The 17,522-nt window shown below is 39.4% G+C and overlaps 1 protein-coding gene across 2 annotated transcripts; it reads left to right on the top strand.

Annotated features, from left to right (window-relative positions):
* Positions 1 to 348: 348 nt before the first annotated feature.
* Positions 349 to 17,379, top strand: INTS13 (integrator complex subunit 13). 2 transcript variants are annotated; one of them, XM_063154182.1, is made up of 17 exons: positions 349 to 443; positions 1,514 to 1,745; positions 2,653 to 2,727; positions 3,425 to 3,627; positions 3,787 to 3,867; positions 5,035 to 5,125; positions 6,064 to 6,192; positions 7,842 to 7,926; positions 9,618 to 9,707; positions 10,152 to 10,241; positions 11,186 to 11,364; positions 12,123 to 12,293; positions 12,666 to 12,820; positions 13,763 to 13,993; positions 14,913 to 15,052; positions 15,711 to 15,846; positions 16,663 to 17,379. In XM_063154182.1, exons 2-17 carry the CDS (start codon positions 1,521 to 1,523, stop codon positions 16,700 to 16,702), a joined length of 2,121 nt encoding a protein of 706 aa, XP_063010252.1. In that variant the 5' UTR covers positions 349 to 443; positions 1,514 to 1,520; the 3' UTR covers positions 16,703 to 17,379. The 2 variants fall into 2 exon arrangements, with proteins under 2 accessions (XP_063010252.1, XP_063010251.1); XM_063154181.1 differs by lacking the exon at positions 349 to 443 and having other exon boundaries at positions 1,496 to 1,745.
* The last annotated feature ends 143 nt before the right edge of the window (positions 17,380 to 17,522 follow it).

The raw sequence follows: 17,522 nt of genomic DNA, 5'->3' as shown, positions 1-17,522 counted from the left end.
GAACGGGAGCGAGGCCGGCGGCGGCCTCGGCATGTTGCGCGAGTGATCCCGGCCGGGCGCTGTGGCCCGGGAAAGTGCGGACAGGGGCCGGGCGCTCCCCCCGGGGGAGCCGCGGTGCCGGCGGCGCCCGTGGCCGCGCGGGGCCCCCGCGGGCTCAGGGGTGGGCGGAGCGGGGGGGGCTCCGGCCGCCTCTCCCACCCCCGCGGGCGCCGGGCGCGCAGACCGGACCCGGGCCCCGCGCTCCCCGCCGAGCCGCCCGACGAGGGGGAGCAGAGCGCCGCAGGGACATGGAGGGCGCCCGGCCGGAGGCGCCCGCGCCTGGCCCCGTCTAGGGCGCCCCGCGGGCCTCGTCCCTCCTCCTCCTCGGAGCGGGGCCGCGGGCGCGGCCGGGCGCGGCGAGGAGCGGGACCGGGGCTGCTGCACCACAGGAGGAGCCGGCCCAGGTGAGGAACGCTCGCCGTCGCCGTAACGCTTGCAGCGGCGCTGCCCCGGCCCCTCGGGCTCCCTGCCCCGCCCGGGGCGGGCTGCGGGCGCTCGGGCCGGGCAGGCAGCGGCCGGGTCAGGCCAAGGGGCCGCGCTGAGCCCCGGCTGCCGCAGCCGAGCGCGGGGCCCAAACCTGCCCCGCTGCCTCCCCCCCGAGGAAGCCGCGGTCTCACTTCCGTGATCCTCGTTGCTTTGGGATTTTAGATTTTTTTAAAATGAGCTTACATGTATTTTTTGTCTTGTGTATTCTGTAATTCAGCAGAAGCGCGTGGAAAGGTAAATTCTTATGCTAGAAATTGTTTTCGGTGGTGTCCAGCGACAGGAGAGGAGCAGTGGCCATAAACGAAAACACAGGAAGTTCCACCTCAACATGAGGAAGAACTTCTGTACATAAAAGGTGGCAGAGCCCTGGAGCAGCTGCCTGGGAAGGGAGTCCCCCTCTGGAGACATTCCAAACCCAGTGAAGGCATTACCCCCTCAGGGTCACCTGCCTTGGCTGGGGGTTTGACCAGATCATCCCTGGAGGTTCCTTCCAGCCTTACCTGCTCTGTGATTTTTATAATTCCACACTTGGTATATTTGTCAGTGAGATGATGAAGTACAGATGCAACTGTTTGTTTAAAAATAAGATATATTTAGCAAAGCCAAGACTAAAATTCGGATTATGTTACTTATAGGTCTTTAATAATAATTTTTTTTCTTTTGGATGTTACTTGTTTTAGGAAATAAGCTTTAAATAGGAAGCAGTTTGTGTACTTCTTTAAAGTTGGTTTTAAATAGAGAAGTGGGGAGACTAATACTGTGCATTTTTGTTGCCTTTTCAGTAATATAATTCCACTTTTTTTTATTTTTCCTCCCGAGAAAAAATAGTGTCTTCTGATTAAAAATGTAGTCTACTAAGCACGGAGTGTAAAACTTGTGAATTTCTAGTATGTATGTGTAATTTTCGGAGTCAATTTACGATGTGTTTTGTTTGGTTTTTTTTCACCGTGTGTAATTTCTTTCTGCTTTCGATGTCTGTTTCTTTCAGGAAGAAAATGAAAATATTTTCTGAGTCTCACAAAACTGTTTTCGTTGTGGATCACTGCCCCTACATGGCAGAATCATGCAGGCAGCACGTGGAATTCGATATGTTAGTGAAGAACCGCACCCAGGGCATCATTCCTCTGGCACCCATCTCCAAGTCCCTGTGGACCTGCTCAGTGGAGTCATCCATGGAATACTGTAGAATAATGTATGATATTTTCCCTTTCAAGAAACTGGTAGGTTCTGCCAGCCATGCTGCATATCATGCTTGATAAAATATGGGATGTTTTCATTTTTTATTTAAGTATTTTAATATCTTTGTGTTGTTTGGAGTAAGATATCAAATTGTAATTCATCACTTAAAATTTGTTTTTGCTGTTAAAATACTTTATTAGTTTTAGTAGTATGTAAATCTCATTACATATTTAATTTTGGAATCTTTCATTGTCCTAATGTCACATTACAAGCTGGTGCAAAACATGGAGAGGTGCTTTAGGCAACTTAGAGCTTTATTATTGTGCTCTCCTGAACAATGACTTTACAAAAGCCTCAGTGAGGAATGGTCTTAAGTTGAATTTTCTTGCTGAATACACATGGTAGGCTCTCTGTAAGAGTTTTGGTGTCAGCATTGAAGGAATTCTGGGCTTTATGAAGAGAGTAGGATTGCCCTGGAGCTAACAGTTTGGAAAAGTGGGAGGAGAGCTTCCTGGCACACACAGCTCCTTGTTTAGAAAACCATGTTTTCTTAGTTTGTTAAATCATGGTAGATATTTACCCCATGATATACTGTGGCAGACTTTGGAGAATGATGTGCAGTTTACAGTATTAGAATTTACTTTATTTTGTGCCTATCCTGCTGAAAATATAATATAATTTTTAAAATACTAATATTTTGTAAATCTTATTTGGTGTAGAGAATGATTTTCTGGTCTACAAATATAAGTTGTTAATTATATTACTAAGGGGAAAGCTTAATATAGCAGGAGTGTGTGATTTTTGTGGGTTTGTTATTTTGAGTTTGGCTTGTCATTGCACATTATCTCAGGACAACCAGAAAAAAGAAGTACAATTCATGTTGGTTTAAATTTTGGGAAGTAACAATTTAATGGCTGTTACCTTAATGTGCTTTTTTGATCGTTGTAGGTGAACTTCATTGTGAGTGATTCTGGGGCTCATGTGTTGAATTCTTGGACTCAGGAAGATCAGAACTTGCAGGAGGTATGATTTATAACTGTTCTTTTGTTTTGTAGTTCAGATTTCATTGTGAAATAAACATTGTGTTCAATGTGAAGTAACTCTGGTTAATTACAGTGTTGGTGGAGCTAGTCTGAAATTGTTGTATAACAGAATTTCAAATAGCTGCCTGTGAGCCTGGATTATTCTATGGACAAAATTTAAAAAGAATCCAGTATCTTTAAGTAGAGACTTAAATATTTAAAATAAAAATTATCAATAAATTAGTTACATATTTCTTCTGTAATTTAGTGCTACATTTTGAACTTAAATTCTTTTTTGAAATATTTGCATGAGAGGCAAATAACTTGTGTTAAATACTGTAATTGTTAATATCCTATTTATGGTTGTGCTTCATCCTCTGAAAAATTTACTTTGAGGAAGAAATGCATTTCCAAACTCTCAGAAAATAAAAGCGGAAGACAACGAGCAATATTAGAATGTCTTTTGGGTGTTGGATATAAGTTGTTATAACAAGTTGTTATTTTGGTCAGGTATTTTTCTGTAATAAATGCGAATAATTAAATTGCTAAGGATAATTTAGGGCCGAATGTTTTGCAGAAGGCTGCCAGTGAGGTTCGTTAGTGGTCCCACTTGCCCTTCTCGCAGTGTTAATCTGCAGTCAGAGTGTTAGAGAAGCTGGGCGGTGCCTCTGGGGGTAACAGCTCTGTGTCCCGCCCAGCTGATGGCGGCGCTGGCGGCCGTGGGGCCGCCGAACCCGCGGGCGGACCCCGAGTGCTGCAGCATCCTGCACGGGCTGGTGGCCGCCGTGGAGGCGCTCTGCAAGATCACCGAGTACCAGCACGAGGCCCGCACCACGCTCATGGAGAACGCCGAGCGCGTCGGCAACCGCGGCAGGATCATCTGCATCACCAACGCCAAGAGGTGGGACCGCGGGCTCTGCTGGCTCCTGGCATTGCCACCAGGGCCGCAGGCAGCTCCTTTGCACAGATCCTTCTCAGAGCACTTCTCACCTTATCAAAGGTTTTGTTATGGGGTTCTGACAGATGGTGCAGCCTTAATGAAATCCACCTTTCTTTGTAGTGACAGCCACGTTCGGATGCTGGAGGATTGTGTTCAGGAGACCATTCATGAGCACAACAAACTTGCAGCTAACTCTGACCAGTGAGTATGCTTTTTACAGTTTTTTCTATCCTCTAGGAAATATGGATGTATTTCACAAAACTCACTATAATGAACCATTTGAATGAATGTGAAGTAGAAGGTGGTAAATCATCGTATTGTTGGCTTAGAGCTGATGTATGATCATTTTCTTTCTAGTGTCATCCTCATAGGACAGGATTTCTTTAGTTTGTTACCTTCTACATCTGCTCCAAAATCAGATGCATAACTGTGCCTTGTTACACATTGTGTTTTTATTCACTAATTTATCTGGAGCAGTTTTTCTTGATTCTACTGTTTACTTTCATGTTCACCTTCCTTTGACTAAAACAGCTAACTTCTTTGAAACTAGTTTTAGTTTCTAAATGACTGTATTGCCTGGAGCTTCCCTTGAGATAAAGGAATCTTAAAATACAGAGTGCATCTCCTCTGAGAAGTCTTTCTCCATGTATGTTTTGTCTAATGAAACTGAAGTGTTTGTCTACAGCGCTGTGTTATCTTGTAAAGTTGTTGTGGGTTGAGATCCTATTCCTGGTTGCTCCTCAGGCACTTCAAGAGCAGAAGCAGCACTCTCCTGTTTTTTTTTTCCTGCTGCAGTTGCAGTTTCATGCATGTATAAAGGATCCTGCCCAAGGAATTAGGTGTTAAATCTATTGTAAAGACAGGGATGTCTCATTCCTGTAGGTACAGATGTGGTACAACGTTTGTATCACTCCAAACTTCAGCCACATCAGGATTAGCATATATCCCATTACATGTCCCAGCTCTCTGTGCTGTTTGGGTGGTTGTTCTCATGTTCCCTGGAATCCTCTCATTCTTACCTACACTTGGAGACACAAATCCTCTGTAGTGTCAATATTCAGCTGAATAAAGCTGAACAGATTGCACCAGTTAAGGACTTACTCCATTGATGTGTCCAAAAAAGAAGCACAGAGCTGTAGCATCTGAGGAGCAAGAAGTGTTAGGCTTTTATTTTTATTCTGATCAGAACTTATTTTGAAGTCTGTGCTTTTGAAATTTGTATCTGTAACCTAGTTCCTGCAGCACGCTTTCATAAACAACATGTTACTAACATATGTTTTGATTCTGTGTTCTAGATATCAGAATTAATTTAATTTTAGGAGATAATGTGCCATGCTGTAGGCTAAGCAAAATGATTTTATTTTTAAGTCTAATGCAGATTCAGAAATGTGAACTGGTGTTAATCCACACGTACCCAGTTGGTGAAGACAGCCTTGTTTCAGATCGTCCTAAAAAAGAGGTGAGGACCTTAAAATGAGAAAGCTTATCCCAGATTGAACCATGTCAGACTGAAAATAGTGCAAATTATTCTCAGTTGTTCAGTAGCAAAAGCACATGTGGTGGTTGTTTGAAACCAAGTACATTAAAAAATCTGTAATGTATTCTGCTATTCAACAGTCTGCTCTGCATTAACATGCTGTCTGTAAGAAAAGACCCCAGAAAAATGACTTAACATGAAAAGCATGTAGTGTTGCATAGTATTTCATATATGAAAAGGACTATGAGGAGGTACATTCCTGTGATTCATTTCTACAGAACTCTGCTGTAGTTGTGCTAAAAATTGTGATTAGAAGATAGCAACTTGACTACTTCTCTCTCTGGGTCTGGGTTCTGGGATTTTTCTGTTGTTGTTGTTTGGGGTTCTTGTTTTAGGGTTTTGGAGGATTGTTGTAGTTTTTGTTGTGTGGTTTTTAAAATTTATTTTGTTTTGGTTTTGAGCCCCAACCCAATGTTCTTTTTAGCTAAGGAAAAATCAAATACATCTCCTAGCTTGTGTTTATTTGTCTTGTGTATGTACGATGCACTTACAGGTAGACATCTAAAAATTACTTTGCTGTTACTCAGCAGGTGAAAGAATGTAAAACCAGGCCCAGAGCTGCTGTTAAGATTTATTCCCCATGTTGTGACGCTAATTTTTCCTATCAACAATTAGTGACTCAATTTTTAGCACACTTCTAATTTTTTTAACCATTTTTAAGTATGTATCTGTAGCAGTTGGCATAAGCTCAAAATTCAGAATGAAAATAGTTTTTTGCTTCTTGCTCAGTAGTTTCCCTAGGTGTGGGTTTCTGAGTGGTAGCTTTAGCAGTATAAATACTTATTTGAGAGTTGAACAAACTGTACTGTTGAATGATATCACAACCTAAACTCTGAATTCTGTGTATCAATTCATTTCAGCTCTCCCCTGTTCTAACCAGTGAAGTGCACAGTGTCCGTGCAGGGAGGCACCTGGCTACAAAACTGAATCTTTTAGTACAGCAACACTTTGATCTGGCTTCAACCACAATAACTAACATCCCTATGAAGGTAATACTGTGTCTGCAGCTCTGTGTTAACCAGATGCATCACTTCTAAATTTGTTTGAAAACTTTTGATGTTTATTTTAATTGAATTTTTACATTGTTTTTCTCTCCATATCATATTTTCTGTTTTGTTTTTTTTTTTTTTTTTCTTTTATTAGCCCACATTCAATGTCTGTGATCAGGTTAGTAAAAATGAAGTAGGGGAAAAAAAGTAAAGAAGGATCACAGAACAAAATATTGTATTGCCAAATCTCAATTTTTGATGTAGCAATACAAGTGTTATTTCAGTTCTGTTTGTATTACTTTATATAAATACAGTCTTGTTTACCTCAGATCAATTTGTCTGTGATTCTTTTGTCTTTTTCTAGTTGTGTTTAGATATTCTTGACCCTTGTGCATTATAGTGGCATAGTGAGTCTCTTTTTCCTCTGTTTCATTATCATGCCCACCCAACATAAAGGTGTTTGTAACTAAAAGCTGCTTTTTTACCAAGGATTTTCCAGTGGGTTTTCTACTCTGAAAATCCATAAACATGAAATGGAGACAGGATATATCTAGTTAAGAAAGAGATTCAATTAAGTGTCTTGTGGTAGAAGTTATGTCCATATTTTAAAATTTTTTGCTACTTGGAGGGAAATCAGTTTAGAATGTCAGGTGTTAAGTTGACAGTAATTTTCTGATCAGGCAGCAAGAGACAATTGAGACAGATGTGTCAGTATTCTAACAGAAAATGAGCCATGGGCAGGTAACCTTCATGATTAAAAAAATTCATTAACTTGTAACACAGTCAATCATTGCATATTTGAAATCTAGCAATATTGCATGGATTTTATGAGTTAAAACATGATATCAAAATAATTTTCAGTTTTTATGAGAGTTTGACATGGGTCATGACATAGATGTGACTTCAGTTTGCAAATACCTTGTCTGTAACTTTCTGACCTGTGTGCTGCTGGTGTGCCTCTCCCTTCTGCCTTTGTCTTTATAGTAATAGATTGTGTTGGGTTCTCTGTGGTTTTTTCTTTTTCTTTAAATTGTTTTTCTTTTTAAACTTGGAGTGAATTAGCAGAGTTACTGTTCTGTTTTTGCTGATCTTCTGCAGCTGTTTGAAGATGCAGTGTCCTCTTTACAAAAATCAGTTTTTTTTAGTTATAAACTTGCAGCTGCAAGTGGACTTCATTTCATAAGCTTAAGAAGTACTAAGTTCAAAGTGTGGGTTTTGGTTTGGATTCTTTATTTTTGGTTTTGAAAAGTAATTGTCACTCTACCCTGCAGTGAGTCTTTGCTGCTGCTCAGTAAGTTGTAACTGCTGGTGATTGTGTAACAGTTTGTAGGCTTCCTTAACTTCACTAATTTAGTGAAGTAGTCAAGCCTAGTTTTTACTTGTATGTGATGCTCTGCATGGTGACATGAGGCTTGTGTAAAGAGGAATAGGGTTTCAAAACAGTAAATAAGAGGAAAAGTAGTTGGCTGCATCTTTAAACTGCTCAGAAAGCAAAGTTCCCTCAGCATTGCAATCCTGTTGTTGTCTGAGGCACTTGGAGATTTTTTGTTTTCTTCCAGACTGAAAGACAAATGTAGAATCATTCATTTATGAAAATGGTGACCTCTAGCTAAAGTAATTCTGTTTATATCCACCTTTCTCTTTTGAAGGAAGAACAACATGCTAACACATCAGCCAACTATGATGTGGAACTGCTTCATCACAAAGAGGCACATGTGGATTTTTTAAAGAGTGGTAAGTAGGAATGGCCCTCTGAAGGTGACTTTTGATCAGCCTCTTTGGGAGTATTCACAAAGGAAGATTGAGACCTTCAAATCCATGTAATTTTCAGGCTCAAATAGTAAATATTTCAGTTATTCCTTGTAACCCAGGAAACTTAATTTGTAATGTTGGCATTAGAGTTTTACTCATTATTGACATATTTTAATACAGCAATGAGAAAACAGGCCAAATTCACATTTGTTCAGGAAATTGCTGTGAGATTTGAAGGGCATGTCAGTTTCTTACTGAGATACAAAAAGTAGGTGAGAGACCAGATATGCAGGGAGATTTTACAAAATGAAGTCTCTCTTGTGGATATTTGTGCAAAATTATGCCTTGCACAATCGAACTTTAAGTAATAATAATTAGCACCACTTACATCCCACAGGCCTGTTTATGGCAATAATTGCTTTGGAAAAAACAAGACTTGTTTGGCTGTTGAGCTTTTTTGTTGTATTTGAAATACCTATCTTTTTTTTTTGTAAATTTGGAATTGCTATCACCTCTGAGGTGAATTTTTAATAGCTCAACCAAAGTTAGAAAAGCACAACACTTAGCCTTTTGCAGAATTATTTTGTTGAGGAAACTGCCTGATGTAAAACTTTGTTAAAAATCAGCTTATAACTTCTCTATTAGCAGAATTAAATGTCATATGATCCATAAGTAGCCATTTTGGGGAGTTTGTGCTTTTTGTCCCATTGCTTTGAGGAAGAGGAGGTAACTCCTCTGTCATCTCCAAGTGTTGTGCTCCAAATTTTAGGGGAGTGGATGACTAAAGATTGATGAAAAGCATGGGGTGTTGCAGTAATGACCTCAGCCTCACCTGAACTGTGGTATGATGTTGAAATCTTGAAGCTTTTATTGCCAGGGCTCAGAAGCAGTTTTGTAAAACCTGTAGGCTCAAGGAATTAGGTCTCCTAGGAAAATACAAAAGCACTCTGACTGCATTTCCTCTTCACATTTTCCCATCAGGACTTTGAGAGGAAAAAGTCTGCTCTTTGATCCTGTAAATTTTGGGTTCTTTCATTTGTTTCTAAATACATAATTCAGCTGTAATAGCTCTGATGCTAGGAAAGTGGGAATTTAGTTACACTGGTCTTATTTCTCTGAAATGTTGTCAAGGAATTTTCAGGTTAAATAAGTTTGGCCTTCAGATATTCTGAAGATAATTTCTAAAATTGTTGCAGTTAATTTTAATAATAAAGTATTTCCAGTATTTTAATAATAAAGCATTTGTGGTCAGTAGAACACATTGAGAGAATTCAGGCTGAATGTGACATAGCGATGAGACCAAATATTTCTTTCCCCAAAAAATTAAACTTGTCAAATGTACCTTTAGATTGGTTTAATTGACTTTGGGAATACAATATGTACAAGAAACAGTCAGCTCTAGTATGTAGGAGTTCTGATTTCTGTGTGGAAAATTTTGATGAAGATATTGTCTTTAAGTCCTGAGCATTTTAGCAGGAAAAAATTGCCTGCTACTGATAAAACTAAACTTATGTAGAACTTTCTAATTGTCAAATCAAAAGGTTAGGTATCTTAAGTTTTAAATTTAGGTTGCTTTGTGTATATATTCATGTTACATTTTGTACCTTAAGTTTAGAGTTGTTTTTCTGTAATAAACTCTGGTTGATCCCCCCACTTTCTGCCTTTCTCTGCAGGTGATAACCACGTGGGTGGCAATAGCAGAGAAGGCACATTTAAAGAAACTGTGACACTGAAATGGTGCACTCCTCGAACCAACAGTGTGGGTAGGTGCCATGGAACTTTCCAGACCTGGTTGGTAACTTGTACAAATCTGAGTACAGGAGAGAAAGCCAGGGCAGATCTGAGGTAGCTGTGCAGCTCATGCACCCTATTAACTAGTAGCAATTTATGTTGACTCGTTGAGCCAGCAGGCCAGAAATAGAGATAAGAGAAATAAGAGCAGACTGACTGATCAGTGAAGTGATTCAGGAGATAAAGAATTGGGGGTTCTGCTGGAAACATGGCTTGGTTGGGAATGTATGAGATTCTCAGAGCTGTTGCTTCTTGGGAATCCTCCCAGTGGGCACTTTCAGACTGAGAGGCAGCTAGACTTTTTAGTTCTGCTCATTGTGTACTAGCCTCCTCCTCTTCCATTCTTTTATTTTGTGGAATTTTTTTTTTTCTGCCTCTGGAATTACACTCCACTTTTCTACTCCTTTATTTTTCAGAGCTGCACTATTGCACTGGAGCATACAGAATTTCACCAGTAGATGTAAATAGCAGACCTTCTTCATGCCTTACAAACTTTCTCCTTAATGGTAAATTTGTGTCCTTGGCTAATTATTCAATGTTAGAATTTTTAATTTTGTAAATGGAGCATGTGGCACATTTTGATTGGTGTAGCAGTAATGTGTATATACTGTAAAAATACTACATTTATTTTAAAATGTCCTATAAATAAGAAAAGCAAGTTTTTAAATGTCTTCAAAGGCAATTGTATTTTGAATCTTAAAGATGGGAGGAAATATGTAAAGAAGCAACAAATATTGAAATGGAGGTTTGTGTGTTTGCAAACAAAATGGCATTACAAATATCCTTTTAACATAATGTTTCCTTCAGTCAAGTCATTTGATTGTCTAAACATGCAGTGGTTTTATTAAAGACTATATCTTAATGTATTTTTCTCTAGAGATTGTGTAGTGAAAATGTCCCTTGATTAATAAAAATGGTTAGAACCAAAATTAATAGCATATTTCAGATAAGCTCACTCTTCTGATTTTTGCTTCCTGACAAAAAGAAACTTATTTGGAGAATGCACCCTTTAATGCTTGGTGTATTCTACTGAAAATAAGACAAATGCAGTTTTATTTCTCTTGTCTGAAGAACAGTATCCATTTTAAGCATTAGCAAGTGGTATCAGCTGATACCTTTATACTCAAGAGGTTATTTTATTACTTTTTAAAAGTTGCTTTTAATGAGAGTGGTTCTGCAGCAGGGCCATTTGAATGCCTTATGAATATGTATTTTTTCCTAAGAATAATATCCTATAGAAGAAATGATTGGTTGGTCTAGGAGAGGCCTAAAATTTTAAGGTGCACATATACCCTGTTCTGTGTCAAGAAATGAGGAGATGGAAGTTTGTTGTTCACCTGGGTAAAAACACCACCTTGGTGGGTTCAGATTCTTCCTGCATTTATGCAGCTCAAAATTTAAAATTGCAGCACCCAGGAATGAGTGAATGAAACTGATCTCCCTCCACCAGGTCGCTCGGTGTTGTTGGAGCAGCCACGCAAGTCTGGCTCAAAAGTCATCAGCCACATGCTCAGCAGCCACGGGGGAGAGATTTTCTTGCATGTGTTGAGCAGCTCCCGCTCAATCCTGGAAGATCCCCCCTCAATTAGCGAGGGCTGCGGTGGGAGGGTCACTGACTACAGGATCACAGTAAGGGTCTTTCTGTGCTACACTGCTGCTTCTCTCACATGACAACAGATGCAGGGCACTAGGTGTGGGAAGGAAATGTTAGAGTGGGTTGCATGGTCAAGTTTTCTTTGTAATAAATACCTTGATAGATATTTGGTAAAAAATACTACATTTATTGATTGCTATGCCTGCTTCATAAAATACTTTGTGTGTCAAGGAATGCCTCCTTAATGCACTAGAAGTGTTTAAAGTTTGTTCTGGTTCTAGAAAAACATTTTTCTTGGCAAGTTTCTTCTGTGGGTTGGATACATATAGGACTGTATCGTGTGCTTATTGTCAAAGGATAGATTGCACATGAGTGTTTGTACAGTAAATAAAAAAGATGAAGTTGACAGTTTTGAACCCTGATATCAGACAATCAGCTGACATGCCTTTTGTTTATCCTTTATTTTTTTCAATACATCCTTGATATCTTTCGTAAATAAGCAGAAGTTCCTTCTGGAAAGATATAACTCTTCCCATACATGAAATACCTTGTAAATCTGGAAGTCCTCCTTGTCAAAACCCATACATTGATATTTACCCCATATTTCTGTGCCTCTGTTTTTGTGTTCCCCCTGGTAAATGCATGAGAGTTAGAGACAGGGCTGTGGTTGGTAGGGTCAGATGTGGCAGTGGGATGGTACAAAGTGATAAGCAAGGCTAAGCTGTTTAGCCCCTTCACTGAAAGTTACTTTGTTAGAGAAATGCCTAATTGTATCTTGTTTGGTTATCATTAGGATTTTGGTGAATTTATGAGGGAAAACCGATTAACTCCTTTTCTAGAGCCCAGATATAAGATGGATGGAAGTCTTGAAATTCCATTGGAACGTGCAAAAGATCAGTTAGAGAAACATACTCGTTACTGGCCTATGATTATTTCTCAGACCACCATCTTCAACATGCAAGCTGTAAGTAACCTGGGCTGTGTACATTTTTGTTCTGTTCCTAGATTGAGTTTTGCCTTGTCACTTGATGAAATACCAACTCTATGTGGTGATAAATCCCTTGCTGTATAATCAGTTTAATTCAGCTTTATTTTTGCTGAACTAATTCTGTATTTAATGCAGTAGATTGTTGGAATGGTATTTAAATGAAGTGACTTGAACCTGACAGCTCCAGTTCTGCTGGATAAAGAAAGCACCCACTTACACTTAGAATTAGTACTAAACTGAGGATAAGAGGGTGGAGTTTTGTTGTGTGTTGTTTCATTACCTTTAATTTTTTAATCCCTATTGCTCTCCTGTGACACACACGCATTTTCTTGTTGCTTATTTCTGCAGGTAGTACCATTAGCCAGTGTGATTGTGAAGGAAACAATGACTGATGAGGATGTGTTGAATTGTCAAAAAACAATATACAATTTGGTGGACATGGAGAGGAAGAACGATCCACTGCCAATTTCAACAGTTGGTACCAGAGGAAAGGGGCCAAAAAGGTTACATGCATATCTCTCTTTGTTGATTCAGAATATTTTCAGAAATACTCTGTTGACAATGTTTTCATACCAGTTTTTTAAAATATAGCTAAAAGTAATACATAGTGAACTAAACACTGTATTGCACATCCCAAATGCTGTGTGTATCACCTGTATCATTTAGGGGCTATAACAGTACTGATAGTGCTGTATATTATGGAAAAAACTGTACAATTTTATTGTCTAAGAATTTAAGTATGTTAAAAAATACGAAATCAAAGTTATCAGCAAAGTTAAGAAATTGATACAATACAAGTGATCTGTCCACTTTATGGACAGATAAAGTGGAATAATTTCAAATTAATAAAAAGGAAAACTTAAGTATATTATAAATGAATGGTACATTAAAATTGGGATATATTGGAATTCTTATGGAACAGTTATTTAAAATATGGGATACATCTTTAAAATAAGCATGGAATATTCTGATCCCTCAATTACTGGGATGTGTTCCTTGTATTTTCAAGAATGGATTGAAAAGAAATTCAGCTCCTGATTTGCCTACGTGACTGGGAGTTATTGACAATAGTGTGGTGCAATTCTTCCTTAATTTTTTTAGCCCAAATAATGTAATAATTAATTTGCATGTCAGTGCATGACTGGCCCTTTGACATTGCATTGTTAGCAAGCACCTGAGAGGTTTCACAAGTGCCAACAATATGATTTCATTGGACATAATCCATTTCAATTTATATTTTACTCTGGGCGTTAAGTGGGAAATGTTAATGTGGTTCAAGCATGGAGTAATCCCAGCTGGAGAAACCTGCACTACAGGAGGACAGATAATCTCTGGGGAGTTATTTTTGGTCTGGGGGTTCTGTGTTGTTTGTTAAGGCCTGCATTCATCCAGTCAGTAGCTGAATGGTGGTGGTGACCCTCAGTGTGGTGTTTCCTGGCCCTCAGGGATGAGCAGTACCGCATCATGTGGAACGAGCTGGAGACCCTGGTGCGAGCCCACATCAACAACTCTGACAAACACCAGCGAGTCCTGGAGTGCCTCATGGCCTGCAGGAGCAAACCCCCTGAGGAGGAGGAGCGCAAGAAACGGGGCAGGAAGAGAGAAGACAAAGAGGACAAGTCAGAGAAGCTGGGCAAAGACTATGAATCAGATAAGCCATGGCAGGATTCAGAGAGGTACATTTTCTAAAGTGAAATCAAACTGTAGCATAACTGTTGTTCTTAGCTGACCTCTTAGCCAGGTGTTTTAGCTTGAGGAGTTCCTGCTGTTGGATTCTGTCATAACTACACCACCTTTTGGATATTAAACTGCTTTATGGAAACCTAAAGCATGGCTGAAAACATGGGACAAGCAGTTGTTTTCTTTTATCAAGCTGTAGATAGTTCAGTGTTCAGGTTGATTAAACAACCCAGCTTGATTTGGCTCTTCTCTTCAGCTGAGCATCAGGATTATAGTCCATTTACCTCCTGTCTGTAATTCATGTTGTTACTGTAGCTTGTCTAAGTGGCAAGCACCTGTCAGTCTGTTCTGTATTCCTTCTTTGAAACTACTTTCTACAGACATCCAAAAAACTCATGGTAGTAAGCTTAATTTGCATGTGTTCTGTGCATGCTGGGATCACTTAGGACGGGAGGGCCTTTTCATCTACCCTGCTGTCACCGTGCTGATGACATTCCATGCCTTCCTGTGAATGATCATTCCTACAACTTTGCTTTCACACGTGGAACAGAAATGGGGACTGAGATAAAAGAGATTTGGTGTGAATGGGTCTGAATTCACCTAGAAAAGATAATAGGAAATTGTATCATTTCTCTATGTATTTATTTTAATTTAGTCTTTCCTTCAAAATTCAGACATGAATTGTCTCAACAACTAAAGTGAAACTGTGTATTAAGAACCCTTCCTATGTGTAATGCTTATACAGAGGATTATTTGGCTACAATTCTCTATTTTTTTTCACCCACTCCAAGGGGTCAAAAGAAAATTTCTTATGGTTACAGGTCCTGTATAATTTTGAGCAGTACAGAAAGCTATCAAGAATTATGTTGTGCTCAAGCATATTTTTCCTCACCCTTTTCCTTCCCTCTGGAAAAGGTTAAAAGGTCTTTTGGATCGGGAGAAAGAAGAACTGGCAGAAGCTGAAGTTATCAAAGACTCCCCTGATTCTCCTGAGCCCCCCAACAAAAAGCCTCTCATTACAATGGATGAAATGCCCACAGTTGAAAAGGCAAAAGGTAATCCAGAACAATTGCAACAGATTATTTCTTTTAAAGGTAGATGTTGTTGCATCAGTCTGTGTTTTCTAAAGTAATGAGGTGAATCATATTGGAGTTAAAGCTAAGTCAGTGAAGATCATGTTTAATTGAATGCTAAATGTTGAGAAATTCTTGGAAAACACAGACCTGCCAGGTCTGTGAAAAAAGGGAGATACTGAGACACTGTGTGGGTCTGCTGGTCGATTCTTGGGTTGACAGGGGGTTGGCCAAGTTCCTGCTGGTGCTGTCTGACCTCCTGTATGTGGGAAATGCTGTTTGAGGGCAGGTGTCAGAAATCACTGTCTCCTGCTAATAAATAATCAACTTGCCTAAGCAGTGCAGTTGTCAGAATGGACAGTTCTCACTCTTCCTTGGTGTGAATTATTTTCTATCACAGTGGCTGAGCTGATGCTGAGATTCTACTTTTAAAGCAGAGTCCATCTCATGTGCAGCAGCTCCTCAGCCATTATCACTTTGCATATTTTCTGTTTATTTAGCCACTACTGTAAGTTTGTTCAATATTAGTTGTTTTAACATGTTGAATTATCATAATCTGTAATTTCCTTTAAGGTGTTATAATGATGTAATGTTAATTCAAAATTTTCATCACTTAGACTCTTTTTGCTTACAATTTTAGGGCCAATGTCCTTGCTGTCTTTATGGAGCAACAGAATCAATACTGCCAACTCTAGGAAACACCAGGAATTTATTGGCCGGTTGAACTCTGTCAACAACAAAGCTGAGCTGTATCAACATCTGAAAGAAGAAAATGGGTTTGTATCAGGAAATGCATCACTACCCATATCATGGTAGCAGTCAGCGTGGAGTTTACAGCATTAGATACTCCTTTGATGATTAAAATATCTGAGTACGTTCCTTTGCTTCTCAGCATTGATGGAGAACCACAGCAGTGTTCGGTTTTCTGTTTGCATCTGTGGTGAGTGAGACTGGCTGCTGAGAGCTGGGCTTCCCTAGGCCTCAGCAAAACTCTTAGTAAATGATTATTACCCCTGCAGCAAAACTCTTATTAAACTGCAGGGGTTTAAACAGTAGCTGAGACTTTCTGCTTGCTTTGGCTTTCAAAGGAATGGCTGATACAGAAATATTGTTGGTAATAAAGTGGTTGACTCTTAGGCTGTGCTGGAATGAAGTAGTCCTACAAAAAATGTTCTACAAAAAATACTGGAAAACCAAACCAGCCTCCTCTGAAGGAAATCAGATGATGGTAGGCAATGATCAGTGTAAGAGGGCTGAAAATCAAGTCCTTGGAAAAAATAGCCAAAGCTCAAGTTTTCAAAATGGATTCTCCAGTCACATGAATATTATCCAGTCACATGAATATTGTCTGTTTTGGTGAGGTTGATAGTGGATGGTTTTTCACAGCTGAATGTATCTCTGCAGAAACCTTTCCTTTATGTAATGACTGCTGCTTAAAGAAGTATTAAGAGGAGGTAAGATTGCATATGGGGTAGGGAGAGACAGGACAGTTAGTGAAGTGAAATAATGAAAGCATTTAAATCTGATTTTTTTTATAACTGTTGATTTTTCTTCCAGTAACAAGCCTTACCACTTGTTTGCTTGCCTTTCAGAATGGAAACAACAGAAAATGGAAAAGCAGGCCGGCAGTGAGGATTAATTCTGTTTCTTGGGACAAAACCTGGCCAAAATGCAAAACTATTTAATGCTGGAATTGCTCTTGGTACTGTTTCAATACAATTGTATAGCTGTGGTTTGATTGGTTTTTACATTTTTCTAGACCTATTTTTGCTATGAAGTATAAAACCTGCGTATCACGTTAAACCAGCTGTGTGCAAATAGGAGCTGTCCTGAAGCGTTTTCCAGTCGTGCTTTAGGATGAAGAAAACCTCTGCTGCCATGGAGTAAATCAAGTAATCAAAAATGTTAGTCACCTTTAAGTCCTTGCCCAGAAGTATTGGATACTATTTCAAAATCAGTGATGACTGTCTTAAAAAAAAAAAAGAAAAATTGAAGTAATTTACAGTAAGCTGATAACATCCTTAATTTTGGTCCATGAACACCTTTTATTTATATGAGGATTCCTCAGGAGTCCATAATTATGGAAAAGACCACACACTGGGTACCCAGACACTGAGCTGAGAGAGTGCCAGGCTTGGTTTTCATCTGAGGGGTGGGAGGGTGAGGGGTTTTACAGATAGAAGTTGTTGGTTTAAAGACTTTTAAAAATGGAATGGAAATGGTCTTTAGAAAGCAAAGCCTTTCAAGTTGTTGTGTTGGAGTTAAGGCTTTGTAAGCAAAAGTACAATAAAATTTTTTGCTAATAATTATATTATTGATGAAGTGTGTTTCATAAGATACTTGTGGTAGCATGTCTGAGGGCCTGAGTTGGAATGGCTGTGAATGAAAAGGTAGCTGATCTGTCTTCAGTTTCTTTGAGTAGAGCCTCTTGCACTGAGGAGTAGAATTCTCA

Source organism: Melospiza melodia, chromosome 4 (genome assembly GCF_035770615.1).
Source record: "Melospiza melodia melodia isolate bMelMel2 chromosome 4, bMelMel2.pri, whole genome shotgun sequence".
In the NCBI taxonomy this organism is placed as follows: Eukaryota; Metazoa; Chordata; class Aves; order Passeriformes; family Passerellidae; genus Melospiza; species Melospiza melodia.
Note: the sequence above shows the minus strand (reverse complement) of the source record. Positions and strands in the feature narration are given on the sequence as shown.